Here is a 17376-nt window from a genome sequence, read left to right as displayed (position 1 = left end):
TCCCAGGTGCTTAAAATAAGTGGCAAGGTTACCAATAATAAATGCTGAGCCATACCTGATGCACAGCACTGAATCCAGCAGTATTTGTCAGGCCATTGGCTCCCTGGTAAATCCCTGTTGTGCCTAAGGGAGAGAATATCACGGTCATAAAACACAGCAGCAATCAAAACAGTGGGATATGTATAAATAAAGAATTTCCACCAGGAAATAAAGTACCTGCTCCCCAGAAATAAGCGTATCATAAATCTTGACAAACATAGGCTGTAAAGACTGCAGGCTAATACTGAGGTCTGCTTGCTGAAAGACGTTCAGAGACAACAACCCCATTTAAAAATCTGTCACTTCTTTTTCCGATAAATAATGGAAACTTTTTTTTTTTAATGATCTTTTATATAAGAAAAAAACTGGATTACATTTGCAGTCACACACACACACACTTTCATGCATAGGTATGTCCTGGAATCTTGTCTTTATGGACCAGGTACCTAAAAATTTGTAGGTTGTTTGAAAATTTGTACCCTGGTGTTGGTAACCAAAACATAAGAATAATATTCCTGAAGCTTCTGGACCAGCAGGGAGCAAAAACATTGCTTCATCCTATGAAATAATGAAGAGAAAGGATGGACAGGTGAGTTTTACATAGTTCCTTCCCAACAAAGTAGCTGATATCCATCCAAGGCTTCTTAGCTGCGGGAAGCATTACCGCAAGAATTTCATGGGCAGAGAAGTAAAGGTTCAGAAAACAGGAGGTTCGGACAGTCCTCCTTTGACAGATGACTGAAAGCTTCTTGTCCTCTAGACCCCTTTCTAGACCCCTGAGCAAGTTCTAGCCTCGGTTTAACTCCGGTCTATGCTGTTTCCCATTTCAAAATTTTCCTGTTTGTATGGATTGAGAATTTCTTTCGGGACCATGTGGCATGATGCTAATCTATACCAAAAGTCTTCTTCCCATGTTGTCAGGAGTGTTTGCATCAAGGGATAGCTTCATGTACAAGTTGCAAAAGCTGGATTATGCTGACTCCATCCTAACAGAAGGTGGTGGGCTCCAAAGGGCACTCAGCCCCACTGCTTCCACAGTGACCTAAATACAGTGAAAGAGGTCTGATTTTGTTGCTGTGTAGCCACAGTGGGCTCTTGCCTAGGCTTCATTTTGTCACCTCAGAGCATGATCAACTGAGAAATCGGCCCTAATAAAGAGCCTTTTCTTCTTAACATGTTTCTTACCCTAGGAATGATTTTGAGCAGTGCTGTTTTAGCCACATGAAGATGTGGAGAGAGTCATGTGGCATCTTTTCTCCAAAGGTCCACTTGCTTGTTTTTATTTTAAGACACAAGATTAGCTAGGGAATGGACAGCTGAACAAACTCCACTTTGCCAAGTGCAGCTACAAAGCAAAAGCAGTGAGAAGTAAGTCTCACGCCAAAAAGAAACAAGAGGGAAGATCTGCCTTCCAGAACTAATTAGCTGCCACATGTAGCCTTCAAAAATAAAAGAGGGCAGAGAGGAGGAAAAGAGGGTGCAGGTGAGTGCTGGATCTCTGGAGCCTTCTTTGGATGCTGGCTGGGGAGAGCGGAGCTAGCGCAGATGGGTTCAGGTGATGCCTCCCCCTAGTATTCAGGAAGAAAGCCAGCGCAGCACCTGATCCCTCCTCCTCTGTACAGCTCATATGGGGGGGACCGCCCAGAGCAGCATCCTGACAACAGCAACATGTTCAGCTATTGGCATTTCCCCACCTCCTACCCATGCCAGGCTTTGCTTTTCCACATTTCTTCCAAAAAAAAAAGTGATGAGTATACAGCAGGAGGAATCTATTCCTGTGGTAAGCAAGCATTTCTCATCACGGTGAAGGGGAGTAATAGAGCCCCAGCGCTTACAGGCAAGAACAACTTTCACAGAACACAAAACAGCTCTTGTACACCAGAGCTCCAAACAATACAGGGGGGAATTTCTGATCCTCCTAAACTGTCATTTAGAAACAATCCATCATCCTTTATTAAAGCTGTCAAGAGGGGGATGAGTTACCTCAAGGGACTCACACTTTATGTGTAAATTGTGATGAGAACACGTTTATTGCTGTGCTACCTGCGCATGATACCATAGCTTCCCAGTTTCCAAGTGATCTGAGAGAATTACAAAAAGGAGAGACCTGCACTACTGGAACGAGCTTACTTTGAGCTTTGCACCACCTGTGCAACACCAGTGGGTCCGTGCACACATGGTGGGGTGCGAGCAGGGAGAATAGGGTAAAAAATACAGGGGTGAGAGAATGGGGAAATGATTCCACAGCTTCCTGCAGTGCGCTGTGACTAGATGCTACCTGGTGGATTTTGCACTGTGGTTTTGTGGAACACTTTTGCCATTTTAGCTGAGCTACCCCAGGTGCAAGTTCAGGTAACCCCACAAGCTTTCACAATGCGGCTCCCTCTGCCCAGCAGGTTTTCAAAAGGAGGGACTGTGGTGCTGAGACAAACTAAACATCCTATTTATTTTTTTTAAGCTGTGTATAAGCCTGGTATTTCCCAGAACCTTAACTTCAGCAGACCTGGGAAAAGATTTTGGGAAATCAGGTTTTTCACTGACTCTGTCCCTTGACAGTATCCCAACCGAGTAGGAGTATCACTCAAGTATTGTTTGTCTAAACTGAGATCAAACACAGTCCTCTTTTTCTTTCTTCTCCTACAGTACCACACTAGGAGGAGGGAACCTCCCCCACCCCAGGAATACTCAGTGCTGCGAAGCTCGGTATCTCCTGGCAGCTCAGCCTTGCTAGAGCAGAACAGGTACAGATAAGGACACTTGAGAAAACCAAGCAACCAAAGCTGGTAAAAATTCAGATTTTCTTCCCAGCTGAATAGGGATAAAAAGCTGGGGAAAAACAAAACCAAACAATCAAACAAAACAAAACAAAACAAAACAAAACAAAACAAACAAAAACCAACCAACCAACCAAACAAACAATGGAATGAAACCAAAAGATCTTGAAAATCCAGGTTCAGAAATACTTCCTTGTAATAATACTCAACATCAATGTTTGTCTTGGGGACTAGAGCTGTCTCTCACGGGGACAACAGCTCAGTCCCTGTTCCACTTTACAGGCTAGACTTCCTGGAGAAACCACATTTTCAATGTGGAACAATCAGTTCAAATGGAAGGCAAACAAACAAGCACCGCAGTCAAAGAAGAAAAGGATAAAACCTCCCTTTTCACCCAAAGAAGCGCAGAGAATGAGCCCTGCTAGTTACAGTTTCTGTGAGCAACCTCACAGAACTGAGCCACTCAGAGACACATCAAAACTGGCCCCAAATGTTTGTTTTTTTCCTTCCTAAGTTGTTGGTTAGAAATAAAAATTTCAGTAATAAAATTAATTTTGCTGCATGAAATTTCAGTTTTGCATCAGTAGATTTTACACTCAAAAACCACTGGAAAACAAACCTTACATACTGGCATTAGCAATTTATCACTGTTCCCATTTTTCTTCAAATGCCTTCCTAGATAACAGCACTTGAAATATTCAGAGGTAGGTTGAAACGACACTAGAAAAGCAGTGGTTATGTTCCCTGGGGCACTTCTAGGAAGCTGCTGGGGAAGCAATGTACAGAAATGCTTGTCCCCCTCTTGTTTCTGAATGGATACCGCCCATTTTTACAGGAGTTTTACTTTCATATCCACTGGCGTATTTTCCCGACGTTTGAAGACAGCACGCTATCTCAAACTGCAGCTGATGTTACACTTGCAACACCGTAGATGAGCACATGAGTAATTTGTTTCTAACTATCTTGGTAGCTCAATGTCGAGTAGTTGCATTCAAATTCCTGCTTGCAAATCAGAAACAAGCCTACGATCTCTGCTTTTGCATCTTCTCCATATGGAATATGGAGAAGTTCACATCTGCGTTCAATCAAACCAGTTGCTAAATGTCACAATGCCCTCATTCACAGGTAGCTTAAAGAACATTTAGCTGGTAATAAAACAATCTGGATTCTGGAGAAGAACAGCTCTTCAGATGTATGGTACCAAAAACTTTCCCTTTAAAGTAAGTATATCACAAACACATCTGCATGAAAGGACACCACATAAAAGCCATGCATATGCTGTACATATTCAGTGCCATGGCTGCTTGATAAGTAGATGTGGCCCTTCCTTCTGTGAGTGTCCAAGGGCAATATTTATAGAGGAACTCTTTGTGAGCTGTTTGATGTTATACATTCATACAGATGGATTTCATTTGCTATGTTTCCCTCATTCCAATTTTAATTCAAATATTTTCAAATCTATACCATGGTCAAAGATAATTTTCAATGGTGTGTGTGTTGCTACTGCACAAATTTCTGTGCACTGCACACCGGCTCCTCCTTCTACTCAGACTCTCCCCTTTGCTCTTTCTATTGCTGCAGTTACAGGCTGCATTTCTTCCTTTCCCTTTCAGGCAAGGGCAAGTAAGGAAAGTAAGGGAATATTCACAGTTATTTTCAGTATCTTCAGAACTAAGCTCTGGCACGGCTAAAAAAAAAAGTTTTGTTTCAGCTTATGAATACACAGTACAACATAGGAATACTGGTGTCTTAGAGAGTTGTGACTGCAGAGATAGAATGGACCTCTGGTGCGGTTCGGATCAATGCCACAGCAAGTCTGAAAGTTAGTTTGTGTTCTTGCATTACACAGGTCAGAGGGACCCTGTCATCAGAAGGGTGTTTGTCTCAGTCTCCTATGCTGAATATTCTTATATAAGAATAATCCACTATATTTAAAAGAACAGATGGTTTGTACTTCCAGTATTCAATGAGACACTCAAAAACCAGAGGAGACAGCCAGGTTCGACAAAGGTGGACAGCAGGGCACTTAACACAGCTCCCTGGGTAGCCAGCACTATTTGCAACTCAGAACATGGCAAGCTGGACTGAGACAAGGGGGTTTGGAGGAGACCTGCCATGGGCCCTTCTGAATATGCCTGAAATAGAACGACGACATTTAGGTTGAAGTGCTTCCTCTAACTCGGAGATGAATCACACAGCGGTTTTAGGGGAGTTCTCTCAAAGGATCATTTGATCACTTAGCACTAATAAAATAAATGCCTACAGGGTTCAGTTGAATTGCATGGTATTTCACAAGTTTGCCTATTACGGCTTGTATAATCTTACATTAGCAAGCTGTTTTCCTAAAGGAAACAATGTTGACTATGAGCGAGGCAAGGAAAGGCCATAATCTAACTCCCAGCAGAGTGTGCATTACTCTATGCCATGAAGAACATCTGGATGAAGATTTGCATGGTCATTCAAAAAGGTTCCTTGCAGTGCTTTAGCTCTCTGACAAGCTAATGTTTCCTGTAGTAAACATTGCCTTCTCCAAGCTGCTACTTTTTAGCAATAGGTTAAGCACTCCTCAAAATTACCTCCTACCAACTATACTCCAGTGCCTTGTAATGTTCCAAATCCTACAACATCTGCCTGCATTTATTGGGCAAGAAAACTCATAAAATGTTGCACGGCTGTCAGCTGTGGAGGTATTTCAAGACTATCTGACCTGTTAAAGGAGAAGAAAAACTCAACCCATATGTACTTTGTAGCATATTGCTCAACTGTTTGCCATTAGGCATCATGAACCCTTCCCCAAAAACAGTCTTGTATTTCTGTCTGAACGGGCTCAGACAGTATGGGAAAGAGCACACTATATTAACCTAGATGAAAGCTCGGCTCTATCATGTTATAGCACTTGACATCAGCAGTGTCTATTAAAGAATATTGCTCCCAGGAGCATACAAACACCTCCTGCAGATAATAATCCCTGACATGCAGCCCATTTAAAATATGCCCCTTCTCCTCCCACTACAATCCCATCCACTCCAGCTAACCTGACCAGGTGTTTGTAGGCACTTCGCATGGTGATATAAAACACAGTTCACAGCACAGTTTTTCTGTGTCAAAGCTCTTCCCTTGCTGCCTGCTTCTGGGAGCATCCAAGGCACAGAGCCTCAAAGAGCTTTAACGAGTGATAACCAGGCCACTTGTACAGGCCTGGCTCTTACCGTGCTTTGGAGCCTGGTCACCTGCAGAGCTTAATCCAGCTCAACAATAGTGTTAAAAGTGCTGTGATGGTTTACATTCACTCTCACTCCCTGGGAAAGCAATTCAAATTTATTTTATTTTATTTTATTTTTTGAGAAAGTGTTCCTTTTAACCACTCCAATCCAATGATGTTGCAGCTACAGAAGAAAATTGCGTTGGATTGTCTTAAAGAACAAATTGCAATGAAATGTTTTAGGCTAAAAAGTGAACATCCTTAGAATAATGAGGTAGATTGTTTCTGTGCAATCCCTTGTTGAAATAAACAATCAGCAAAACTGACTTTATCTGGGAGACTCCATGGGCACTGAAGATGAACAATTCCTCCTGCTGCAGGTTTGATCTGGGGCACAACCCTGCTGCAGCCCCACCGACAGATAACTGGACATGATAAAAGAAAGCTGGATTTGACACCTCCTGTTCTGTTTAGTGGTTATGAGTTCCCAGGTCACCATTAAACTCAAGCAGGCCCCAGAACTTCCGCTGTCATGCTGTTCTGGCCTGTGAGCATAGCCACGTATCTAGCAATTCCCTTCCCCCTGAGCAAGACAAATATCTATAAATACCAAAAGAAAAGAAAAGAGCAAGCTGGGCAGCATGTTTCCACTCTTTGACCCATCATTTAGGATCATGATAACTTTACTGACCACTTCCTAGAGCCAGACAATTGCCACAAGGCTTTTCCAGCCCCTCTATGCACTGCTTTAGTACTGCAATACCTCCGGGAAGCTAAAAAAAAAAACAAAAAAAAAAAACAAACAGGGACCAACAGAGGATGCTCAGAGAAAGGTATGAAAAACAAGACAAAAGCAGAATGATCTGCCTGGTACTGCCTCATCAGCTTCAATTAATCTGCCAGACACAGACTTTCTAAGCCAAATGCATATCCTCTTCTTTTTATCCTTAATAACTCTCAATGGGCTCTTGGACTCTTCTTCAGACAGTGCAGGTATTCTTGTAGTTCTACAGGTCACAATACTGTCGAGCACAAATTTCACTATTTGAACCCTGCCAATACAAATAGAAAGTGTATCTAAATTGCATGTAAAAAAAACAACCAACATGCAAGAGGGTTATCTGATGCCAACACAGCAGTTAAGAAAGTCCTGATTTGCAAAGCCTGTGCTAAGTGAAGCAGAGTCAGACCCTATTTGTCCACAAATATCAACGCAGTCTCTGATCATATGATTGCACTCTATTTTTTAAGGCTCTGTTTTGAGCATTACCTCACACAGCGCTTGAAAAGGAGATAAAACAAAAAGCAGTACAAATACTGCACCAGTATTTTGAATCATATGTTTCCTAACTTTCAAGTGCTTGACTATTCAGGTATGCTAATTGTTAATGTAAATTTTCATACGTAATTTTATTCTAGGTCTTCTATTGCCTTGTAGGTATTTTCAAGAAAACATTATTAGGTGTTCCAAATCAATTATTCAGTGAAGCTTCTGTAACACTTTAGCATATTCCATGTGACCTGCGCTATAACTGAATAATGAAGGCCAAGTTCATAATTTCTCAAGCTGTTACCATCTGATGATTTTTTGACCTACAAAAATGAAGAAAATACAATTCATAAACAGAAGTCTCCACAACACCCAAACATCTCTGCAATTCAACTGCTTTCTATGTTGATGTTGCATCTATATGAAAGAGAACAATAATTTTAAAATTTCTTAATTATTTTTAAAGCAGAAATGTTAACTGCAGATTTAAGCTGATTCAAACACATATGCCACCTCTTAGCTACCAAACCTCCATTAAGATATGAAAAATGTTCCCTTTTTCTCATCCACTTCTTATTAGCTAGCTCTCTCACTTGTACAAGATGTCAAAACTGTGATTTAAGATCTCATTATAGCAAAGACGTATTGTTTCCTTTGAAATACATGCACTCATCTGGTCTCTAACTGAGGTCTCAATAGAAACCTCTATATAGCCTCATGTAAAGGGATTTTAGGGTAATATTTGACCATTTCATTATTCATATTTTTTCCAATCTGTTCAACCGTAAAGGCATCTACAAAATATTAATATGTAAAAAGGAGAACAAAGATCCAGGAAAGGAAACCTTTCTAGGATAAATTAAAATCTTGGCTTTTGTTTTGCAGGTCTCCTTGCAGAAGTCAAATCATTACCTAGACTTCAAAACAGCTAAAATAGACATCTTAATTGCCACTTCTTAAGCCCTCCTTTCTTAATGGCTATGAATAACTTTCTGGCTGTTGCTCAGGACCGTAATCTTGGAAATCTCTCATAGTCATATTATCTAGGTTATACCTAAACTTTAAGATTTTTTTTTTGCCTAATATATGGCCTGTCCGATCCATGCAGACACCTTGTTGCCTGATATATGGCCTGTCCAGTCTATGCAGTGATGATGTACAAACAGGATTCACCACGATCACTGGGCAGCACTCACACTTTTTATTTCAACATCAACACTCAGACAGGCAGCTAGATGCTATGGATATCAGGCCCGGAACAGTCATTCTGATGTTTTGTACAAGACACCCCCAGAATTTTTTGTGGTAAACCTGTGAATTGTCTTTCATTCAAGCACATCTGTCTGAAACTACCTGTATCTCTTAACACAGAGATTTGGACACACTCCAAAACACAGGAACCATGCTAGGAGAATGAGGCCTCATGAAGCATACAGCAGCTCTTCACAGCAGATAGCTGGCTGTGGGCAAAGCTCTTCTCCACACAGCCCTCTCCACACCCTCCTCAAGCACCTCGGCAGACATGAGATACCTCCCAAGCACACACTCTGTCTCAGAGCAGACTCCTGGTTTCAGCTGTGCCACTACCACAACACATGTTTTCTGCCACTACTTCAGAGTTTCCATGAGTGCAACTCAGCCATGAGAACCTGTGTTCCCATACAAACTTTAAACCCTACCACAAGCCCTGGTGTTTCTTACGGATGAAGGCACCGACAAAGACACGTTACGCTGCTGATAAGCCTCGTTAGAGATGTTTAAGACTAGTTGTCAGCCCCTTTCTCTCCTGCAAATACACATTTGCTTCAGAAACATGCACCCTGGTGTTTACTGCCTCCCATGGCACATCCCTTCCTAAGTCCCTCCTTGTTTAATAAGGACCTAGGAATGTATTTGAATATCAACTACAGTAAGGTTTCTGAATAGAAGCACCAAAAAAAGCAGTAAACAGGAAAAGTTAAGGCAGGGCTTTCTCCTTGGGTCTCAGTAGCACAGATCCTTGAAGCTTACAGTGCATCACTGTCAACACCTTTGCTTCTCCCCATGAGTTCCCTCTCCTGTAAGATAGCTGGTTTTTAAACAAAGTAAATGTAGCACGGTCGGCCCCTGGTGTTTAGAAATCTTTGAAAGGGAGGCTGTGCTGTTATTCTGGGGAAACTTGTATTTACACTGTAAAAAGTGAGGTCTGACCCCTCCTGAAGAGAGGCCTCTCCCCGCTGAACTCACCATGGAGCAGAGGACAGCTTTGCTGCCACAGTTTGAGACTGCAACTAATGCAAACCAGCTGTGAAGCAGCAGCTTTTGAAAGAGGCTACTCATTTGCTATTGAGGTTTTAATTTTATGAATCTAAGGCATCTGATTGACAGTTTGCTGAGAATATTTTTTCCGTCTCCTTTATTTTCTGGGACTTATGGGTTCACTATCTGTATGCCAAAGTGTGATCCACACTTCTCAAGTGTAAATTGAGATTTACCCTTCTTGCACATTTCATCACTAAATATTTAAAGAATTGAGCTTAAAATTAAACATGTCACTTCCTTTGCAAAATTAATGCACGCAGAACTAACTGTTCATGCCAAATAGATATTTACGGGCTCACATTAAATATGCAACATACAAACTTGCACACAAAGTGCAAGAAATTCAGGCATCTCTTTGAAAATATTATCCAGATACTGACATAGGCCAAAATGTTTCAAGCATAATAAAACATTTCAATCAGTTAAATGTTCAGATTTTACTTTGTCTCAAGCATAAGCAATTCCACAAACATAAGCAACATCCATGATTAGTCCATTTCAAGTCAGCATTGCACAAAATATATGCCACTTTCTATTCATTCATTACTTGACAGCTGATCAGAACAGACTCTATAAAGAAAACAAATGCTCAGCAGTAGCAAGGAATTTCACTGCGTAGGTCTTTGGCCCCAAATTTATGTCTGTACTGAACTCAATACTACTTTGCAATTCCTTGGCAAAGGAAATTTATCCCAGTTACGTAACTGAATTTTCCTTTGTAATGTAAAAAGTATTTTGTGGGTAGATGAATTTGGCTATTAAAAAAAAAAAGGTCAAATCTTTTCCTGCCCAACAACAGTATCTGCAGTTTTAACTGTTGTGCAATTTCATAGTTTCATACCAGCTGTCATTTTAGCAATAACTGAAGAGCGAGACATTGTCTAGGAATTAATGACAAGCTGGGAAGAGATGGCCTGATGTGCAATGAGGGGGTAACACATGCTTATGTGACCACAGGAAATGCTCTATAAGCTGGCTGCTATTGCTCTCTCTACGCAGCTTATGTTTTTCTGTATTAGCTAACACGCTGGCACAATTTTCTCATAGTATTTTACGTAGCTGATTAAACGACAAGTTTATTACATTCCAAAGATTTCCTCAAGTGTTTGATAATTCATTTGCTCCTATGGAGGGCCAGATTCCATTCTGTTACACTAACATGAAATCCAAAAATGTTCTTTCCAAGTGAGCAAAAGGTTGCCAGGCTAGTATTCATAGGACTAAAACCCTAGTCTGCTCTTCGCTCACCATCCAAGGGACAGGAAGATCAACACATCAGGAAGCGAACAGCGCGCAGAGGGATGAGAGATGATGCTGGATGAAGCACCTACTGCCTATGCAAATCCAAAGCAACAGTTTGCAGCATCAAGAATCTCCTCCAGTAACCAAGGATAAATACATACGAGGTGTTACAAAACTAGGTAAGGGTGTCTGTAATATGCACAATGGCTAGGGAGTAGATGCATAAAAAATATCTCTGAGGGTTGCTGTAAAAAAATGGGGGGGGAGGGGAGAGGAGCAGAGAGGTGTTCCAAAAACAAATAAACAAAAAAACCAACAACCCAACCCAAACAAACAAGACACATTTTAATTGGAACATTTGTTTCATGTTCTGACCAGCTATTTACAGCCTTATGAAAACAAAAGGAAAGTAATAATTATCAAAAGGTGTGGAAGTGTATGGTTTTACTAATCTTAATTAGCTCTACCAGACATAGTATCGCAGACAGATACACACACCAGTGATTCAACCAGAGAGTGCTGGGTTTGACAGCCCTGCTCTTCCTTTTTGTTGAACCATGGAACCATTTGGGTAAGATTATGCTTGGCTGGAGTACAAAAAGTTTGCCCTACTGCAACTCCTGTCTGTTTGTGCTGTTACCATTACTGCAGTGAAGCCAGAAAAGAGAGCGGGTGTGTGTCATTAGCTTATCTGGGCCCCTGCCCAACAAGAACCATTTTCCTCAATTAGCAGTTTAGACAGTAAACTCTTTGGGGCAGAGGCTGAATATAATCTTTGTGTCTTGTATTCCATTTCTACTACTGAATAATTTTACGAAAGGTCCGAGCAAATCACTGAACTGCTAAATTTTCATAAAATGCAAACTTAGAAAAATGTGTGTTAAAAAGTAAATATATTTCTAATATTTCTAATATCTAGACTATGGTGCTGTTCAATGCTGCAGTTGTGTACTTACATAAGGATCCATTAGGAAATGGCATATCGAATCAACACTTTTTCCCCCCAGCATTACAGAAGTATTACTTTAAAGACAGAAAAACCTAATTCAAACTGATACTTCTGATTCATGGCTCTGGAAATAAGTGGCATCCCTCAACTGGTCATATGCATACTGCAAATATCTGAGCTTCATTATCAAATATTATTTTTGTAAATACACTAATGGCCTGAATCAACGCTGTAAACAGCACTGATTAAAAAAAAAAAAAGAGAGAATACAGTCCCTCCTTCAGAGTAAATAATACTAGATTTCAGTCTATTTGAATGTTACTCAGTCTGCCAAAATACTATCACATCCACTCTGTTACATGGCAATTAAAATCATTATTTCAATCTATAGTAAGTTTGTGACACAGTTTCATGTCATTTTTGTCAGCTATGGAACTTGCCAACCTCATCTTTTATATTTATATGTGTGTGTGACATATTGCATTAGCTATTTGGCTTAAAATCCCTTCCATATTTAATTTATTTTCATGCTATGGGAGCATGAAAATAGATTTCCCCTTCTGGCTGTCCACAAAATATTTTTTTTTCTTTACCACTTAGTGATTGAAAGAAGGTTTTATCCTCATTATTACTTTTCAGTGTATTCTGTTCTTGCTAAAGAACGAGGATACAGGTGGAAACAGCAATTAAAAATGTAAAGCTGAACACTACATTGCATCTGCATTATCTGTGTTTGTAATGAAAATGAACAGATTTAAGGGAGCACAGAATCTGGCTTCAGAAGCGGCACATTACTGACAACAGCCATCAGAGAGGTGAGGCCCTGACACACAAATCCCAGCCAGAGCTTATGCTGGTTCCAAAGAAACATGAGAGCAAACCAACCAGCTCCAGCTACCTGGGCACTTACTGAAGGAGAACATTTGTCCTAGAGCTCTGTGAGACAAAGTGTTTGTCACCCAAAAGTACATTAGTCCGTGATTGCATAACACACCTATTTCCTGGCCATGTAATTCATAAATGAGGGGACCGCGAGGATTTCACAGTCTGCACAAGCTGCTCAAGATTCATGGCCTGACCACCCACGCCTGCATGCAAACAGCTTCACTGTGTTGCTCTGGGAGCTGATGCTCAAGAGAGGCCAACATCAGTCAAAGTTATTTCACTTATAGGTACTTGAGCTACTACTGTCTTAAAATACTTGCAGATCTAAGCTTGAAAAAGTCCTTTTTTCCTCACACTGTAAAATACAAAACTAAGCAGCAGGCACTCCTGGAGATTACTTTCCTTACTGATCCACTGCACTTGTCAGCCTCTTCAAGATCCTTTCTCTCTTTTGACATGACATAATAAATATTTTGTCCTTGAAGTGAGGGTTAAGAGCTTGACTCTTCAAGTCCCCCTGAAATTTGATTTTATGAAAGCATTTAAATAAAAATTTGCACTTTCAGCTGTTTTATCACATCAGTAAGAGTTCCTGCCTGGGGCCAGTAATGGGGTGGCCAATAGGACTGATGTGAACTTGGCAGAAGTCCCAACAGTCCTGGAGTTTGGGTGGCATGGAGAGTTGCTGGATTGGGTTAAGGAGATGGAACAATTGCCTCCCTGCCCCCAGGTGCTGCAGCGTGGGAAAGCACAGAGTGCACATTCCTCAGTAGCACTCAGCACAGGAAGGCTCCTAGCTTCTCACTCAAACCTTTCACCAGCACTCAACAAGGTAAATAAACTGTATGGTCAGGGAGATTCAGACTGTTCCCCTGCATGAGCAAGGAGAAGAAGGGTTGAAATATATATTTACAACAGGAAGACACATTTACTTCTGCTCCCTTTGCCTTGGAGTAAGCACCTGCCACTTACAGAAACTGCTTTCCTATGTTTTACTCTTGCATTTCAGCCAGTTAGCTGGCTGAAATGGCATAAAAATCTGAATGAAAATAAGTGATTTTATTTAACACCACAGCATTGCCCTAAGAAACAGTTTATGAAGGTACCTTGGGCACATTCATGCCCATATGAACACGCACAAAGTTCCTCCCAGTCTGCTTTGGCACAACACACGCAGTTACGTCAGTATTCTTTGCAAGTGTAAGATTTTCAAGTCCTGATGCATAAAACTTGTTTGTCCAAACCTCTTGATTGAGCAAAGGGGCCATCTTAAAAATTTCAGTCCCAAATGAGTCAAGAGTTTGCCTTCCCAAATGGCTCAGATTCTTCTAAGCTAACACAAAGCACGCGTGGGAGCTGCATTCTGGGGAAACAAAAGAAAAACACAAAACCAACACCCGAAACCTAGACATGAATATACCGATCTTCCAAGGCAGTAAAGAAAATGCCCATACTTCTGTCAAAAGTGGTGCAACAGCCATCAGTATCTCATCATATAGCAGCTAGTCAGGCTAGAGCGCAACTGCTGTTGCTCCAGGAGGGCATATACATGATACTTCAGCTCACTGACAAAGCAGCAAACAAGCTGCAACACTCCAGAGCCTCTAACTGCTGTTAACTGCAAGCCAGTTTTACCAAAGAGAGAGGACTTCCACTGCTAACAGCATAACACAATCTCAAAATGGGATTGAGACATTCAAGGAGTAAAATAGAAGCCAAAAACTTAACTCCTAGTTGGAGTAGGATGGATAGAGCATGTAGGAATCAACATTAAGAAAACCACAGCCCTGTGCATTTTTGGTTTGGTTTTTTTTTTTTTTTTTTTTTTTTTGGTGACACATTCAACTCCAGTGTCTCGAACATGTCCCACATGGAATCTAAGCCACAAAAAACACCTTAGTGTTAGAGATGTGCGCTTTTACAAACCTAGCACATGAAGTCTCAGCCAAAGGTAACTTCTCAGTCTTTAGCTTTCCTAAACAATTTCTGGAACGAAATGGATTTTACCTTGTTTCCTGGTTTATATAACTGTTTAGGATTTTATTTGCTCTTGGATTTAAAATCAAACCAGATGTGTCTGTCCACCTTTCACATTCAGGGCTGAGAAGAAATACAATTTTCTCCTTCCGTTCCTCATTATGTGGGGGATAGCTAAGTGTAGTAACACAGAAGGACACTTTGCCTAGAGTTTTTAAAAAAGACCCCCAGCAATATCAAAAAGCAAAGTAAGAGACTTGATCTTTCTCCTTTCCATGGCTTCCACATGAACTTGGACAAGTCACATAATTCTTCTGTGGTTTCCAACCCTCGTAAAGTTTTCGAGGTAAGGACAAAGACAAGGCAGAATGCATTTGCCTTCCCTCCAGCAGTTGGATCTTGGAGCGGATCAGCCTCTCATGCATATTTTGTACTGACAAGCTCGCACTGCTGCCAGCAGAGCTGCTGCAGTTGTACCTGAGCTGCTTTTAAACTAGGCAGTTTGAATACCTGTAGTCACAGCAGGAAAGACTTCCAATTCACCAGAACCTAAGTTGGGCAATTTTTAACTACCTGAGGCATGTTCATTTGTGTTACTGTTACGTCATCAGCTGTAATGAAAGTATTTGCTTAGAAACAGCAAGAATATTTGCATTTTAATCTCTTGGAATTGTTTACTTAATGCTTGGCTCAGTTCATGCACTCAAGGCAATTCATGTTCAATGCAAGGCATGTTCAAATACACACATGCTAAGGATTAGCAGAAGACAAAAAAGCAGAAGACAAAAAGCAGAAGTCTAATTTTACTGCATTTTACTAGTCAAGTTCAATACAAATATCAAAGTGGACTCAAAGTAAGAGACCTACAAGTGAGGAACGAAAATGCACTCTCATGGGACTCAATGTGGAAGGACAGAGATGAAGCGACATTTTAAGGACATGATCTCTTTCTCAGAACATACTCATTATTCCTTTTTGTATGTAAAATGATTGACAAAGCTGAAATGGTTATGCTATGGTTCCTCTAATGCAACTGCTGACTCCTTGAAGAATTCCCTGGACGGTATTTTTAAGTTCAGATTTCACAGAGTTTATCCAAATCTTAATACTCCTCCTCCGATTCATGCATAATGGCTTGGCAAGTTTCAGGAAAGTAAATAAACAAACAAACATAATTCACAAAGATAAGGAACAAAAAACACTGGAGGAAAAAAACACATTACTATAGCTAAGATAATGGAAACCTCCCATACGCACTTCAGGATTCTGACCAGCAGCACCAAAATGCTCAAAGAAATCAAATTCCATGCTAAAAATGAGTTAAAGTGAATCATAAAATGAAATTTCACCATTTTCATTTACTTCACTCTTTTTGGCAATTCAGATTTAAACCCTTTCAAGACTTTCTTGGAGTTGGCAAATCAACACTGAATCATGAAATCTGGTGTTTCGTACAGCTTCTGAAATGGAATGATGAAAAAATAACTTTAAGTTTTATTTTTAGGAATAGGGTATTTTGGCCTTCCTGGTTGTACAACAAAACAAAGTGTTAGAAAGCTCCAAGCACAAGGCACTGTCATCGATGCCATAAGGAAATCCAATTCTCTATTTTATAAGCAGTAATTATTTTGACTGTAATAAAACAGCTACTCTAAACTTATTAAGTCTCAGCTCAGGAACCTTGGGAAAAAACAGCTGCTTTCAGCTTTGCTTTTCTGAATTTCACCTCAACAGCCTGTACTTATTCAATGATGTTGGTACTTCAGGAGATAAAACAGGTAGATGTATCTTAGCAGGCACTGATTATGCGTTAACAGTCAAAAAAAAAAGTAATATGAAGGTATCTTTTTTTTATTTATTTATTTTTTAAACTTTAGTGGTGATAATACACAGCAGTTTTACCATGCAACAGATTGTTCAGAACAGCACTGGGGAGAAGCGTAATACCACCATTAGTATCGGCACAAAGTGTAAAACCACTTTTGTTTTGTTTCCAATCAGAATACAGGAATTCACACTAACCCAAGAATCCCAATGAGGAAATCACAAAATTAATTTAAAAAAGAACAAAACAAACAAACAAACAAGAACAGTCTCTGTAGAAAGGCAAAGCCTATATTGGTCATATGCGAAGTTTTGCTAGGGTACACAAGTTCTAAATCCAGTACTTCTGCCAGAAATTAATTCCTTGATGAGGCACAACAGAACTCTACAGACTTACCGTCTCTCCTACCCTGACTGCCTACACCTAATCTTTTCATTCTAATTGCAAAAGGAAAAGAATTGATCTAATAAGGGGCATATTATTGTGACTTCTCATAGCACATCACACAAGGCAACAAGCTGTACTTACCATGCATCTGGTAGGTGTATGGTGCTTGTCCAGCAGTTGGGGTACTGAAGCTGGATCCATAGCTAAGAAACCCACTCTGTCCTGGCGAATGGCTCAGGCTGTCCTCCGTTTTGATGCCTTTGGAACATATGGTAGAAACCAAGAGCGGAACATAAGTGTTTGTCACATAGAAGTATAAAGATGCAAGTTTAGGAATTCAGAATATTTCAGATTTTAAACCAATGAACTCTTTTGTTTTTTCTTATAAAGTCTTTTTTTTTTTTTTCTTTTAGAAAAAAAAATCTACATTACTCAAACAGGTCTCAATATAGCCAAGTGCATTCACCATGAATGGTTGAGTCTGCTACATCCTGTATGCACACCTGAATGAACTTTTGCTAAGAT

At 40.4% G+C, this 17376-nt stretch overlaps 1 protein-coding gene across 1 annotated transcript in view; it reads right to left on the bottom strand.

Annotated features, from left to right (window-relative positions):
* The window catches only part of EYA2 (EYA transcriptional coactivator and phosphatase 2), a gene marked incomplete at its 5' end in the record, with an annotated part of 96701 nt that overhangs the window by 33099 nt on the left and 46226 nt on the right, over window positions 1–17376 (bottom strand). The window contains 2 exon segments of the mRNA XM_082773351.1: window positions 56–123; window positions 16993–17109. Coding sequence (XP_082629477.1) covers window positions 56–123; window positions 16993–17109 — 185 coding nt within the window.

This window comes from Aythya marila, assembly GCF_965140915.1.
Source record: "Aythya marila genome assembly, chromosome: 16".
NCBI lineage: Eukaryota > Metazoa > Chordata > Aves > Anseriformes > Anatidae > Aythya > Aythya marila.
The sequence above is the reverse complement of the archived record's forward strand: the minus strand, read 5'-3'. Positions and strand labels throughout refer to the sequence as shown.